We start from the raw sequence: 2,578 nt of genomic DNA, 5'->3' as shown, positions 1-2,578 counted from the left end.
TCCCAGAAGACTCTCTACACAGATGTGATGCTGGAGACCTACAGGAACCTCACTGCTATAGGTAAGACTATGAATTTTGATCCATTTTTTAAAATATGATGAAGGTTGTTTCTTGGTTATTGAGCTCTTCTTTCATTTTGATTGTGAAAGAGGAACAATGTGGTAAATAAATCAGGCAGAGTTCTAAGGTTCATTCAGAAGAATAACTTAACTTTTCATCAGTTTTCATTATATATCATACATTTTCTGGTAATATATTTTAGGTTACAAATGAGAAGACAATAATATTGAAGAACATCTTCAGAATTCTAGAGTACATGGAAGGTAAGTTTCATGTTCATACAAATGTGCGACTAAAGAAATCTGAGTGTGCCCTTGAAGTTTTAAGAAAACTCAGTATATGCAAGCATAGCTTTAAGTGTATTGATGATTAGTAAATTCTCACAACACCATGTAGCTCAATGTCAGGTAGTCGCTAAAAAAGCACAAGGAAACAATGACTTAACAGCTATTACATTTTAATTATATCCCCATGGGAACTGCTCTTTAGAACTGCCAATTGATTTAGGTTGATACCTCTCAGATATTGTGAAGGACATATACATAGATTAGATGATAAGTATATGTCTAAAACCTTTTACTAGGCAAACATTCCATAATAAATCCCACATTACTCATATACATTTATTGATTTACCAAAGTATAGTGAGACGGATAATTTATGAGATTCAAGTAGATTATGGTGTAGAAACCTTTATCCTGATATTACACCTCTGTGATGAACAAACAATTAAACTGTGTGAATGGAATGTGGAAACCTTTCATTTTTTATTCTTGCCATAAAGATACATGTCACATTAGATCAAAGGCACGTGAGCACCTGGAACATGGAAAGTGCCTTTCTCTCTCACAACAATTAGAAGATATACAGTTGTCCTGACTTTGAGTAGACTGAGAAGGGGATGTGAGTTTACAAATAATTGTATATCCAACTTCATTGAGAATATGTAAATACATTCACACTGCAGAAAAGCCCTTTGAGTACAAGGAACATGGACATTCTTCTGTTTGTCCTGGTTCATTTTGCAAATGTAACATGACAATATAGCACAATGATGAGTAAAATCACTGTGGCAAACCTCTGAGTTCTTCCAATTCACTTTAGAAATGTGGAAAAACTCACATGAGAAAAGTGTGTCAGAAAGATGAACCATGTACTAAACACTTTAACCACCACAGCCATCTTCCAATATACAAAAGGAACCATAATAAAGGAGAAACTTATGAATCGAAACAAGTGTTACAACTTTACAATTTGATCTCTTTTTACAGAACACTAGACAAAATTGTAAAATTAAACCATATAGATAAACAGAGTCATCACTGTAATCAATGTGGTAGTGTTAATACATGTCAATTGTCTTCACAGGCATAAAGGAAGTCTTGCCAGAGAGAAACCCTATGAATATATTCAATGTGATAAAGCCTCTACAGTTCACAGTGGTCTTCAAAGGCCTGAAAGTGTTCATTCTGCAGAGAAACCGTATCAATGTGGTAATGCCTTTTCTTACCACAGTAATCTCCAAAACCATAAAAGAATTCATAATGAAGGAAACCCCTATGAATGTGATAAATGTGATAATGCCTTTTCAAAAAAGAGTAATCTCCAACAGCAAAAAAAGTCACATTCTGGAGAGAAAGCCTATGAATGTAATGAATGTGGTAAAGCCTTTTCACAACAAAGTCATCTCCAAAACCATAAAAGGACACATTCTGGAGAGAAACCCTGTGAATGTAATCAATGTGGTAAAGCCTTTTCACAGCAGAGTCATCTCCAAAAACATAAAAGAACACATTCTGGAGAGAAACCCTATGAATGTACTGATTGTGGCAAAGCCTTTTCACAGCACAGTATTCTCCAAATACATAAAAGAACACATTCTGGAGAGAAACCCTATGAATGTAATGAATGTGGTAAAGCCTTTTCATGGAACAGTACTCTCCAAATACATAAAAGGACACATTCTGCAGAGAAACCCTATGAATGTAATCAATGTGGTAAAGCCTATTCACAACAAAGTCATCTCCAATATCATAAATGGACACATTCTGGAGAGAAACCCTATCAATGTAATCAATGTGGTAAAGCCTTTTCACGACAGACTCATCTCCAGAGACATAAAAGAACACATTCAGGAGAGAAACCCTATGAATGTAATGAATGTGGTAAAGCCTTTTCAGAACACAGTGTTCTGCAAAATCATAAAAGAACACATTCTGGAGAGAAACCCTATGAATGTAATCAGTGTGGTAAAGCCTTTTCAGAACACAGTTATCTCCGAAAACATAAAAGAACACATTCTGGAGAGAAACCCTATGAATGTAATGAATGTGGTAAAGCCTTTTCAATGCACAGTAATCTCCAAAAGCATAAAAGAACTCATACTGGAGAGAAACCCTATGAAAGTAATGAATGTGGCAAAGCCTTTTCACGGCACAGTAATCTCCAAATACATAAAAGAACACATTCGGGAGAGAAACCCTATGAATGTAATGAATGTGGTAAAGCCTTTTCACG

General features: G+C 35.1%; 1 protein-coding gene across 1 annotated transcript; it reads left to right on the top strand.

Annotated features, from left to right (window-relative positions):
* Positions 1–287: 287 nt before the first annotated feature.
* LOC114616375 (zinc finger protein 844-like) lies at positions 288–2,562 on the top strand (the record flags this gene model as incomplete). Its single annotated transcript, XM_028761845.1, has 3 exons — positions 288–324; positions 1,430–1,551; positions 1,612–2,562. Coding segments are annotated over 3 exons (1,110 nt in total), but the record flags the coding sequence as incomplete, so codon positions are not given.
* Positions 2,563–2,578: the final 16 nt, after the last annotated feature.

Source organism: Grammomys surdaster, unplaced genomic scaffold (genome assembly GCF_004785775.1).
Source record: "Grammomys surdaster isolate TR1022 unplaced genomic scaffold, NIH_TR_1.0 318760, whole genome shotgun sequence".
Taxonomy (NCBI): Eukaryota; Metazoa; Chordata; class Mammalia; order Rodentia; family Muridae; genus Grammomys; species Grammomys surdaster.
This window is presented reverse-complemented; position numbering and strand designations above follow the sequence as displayed.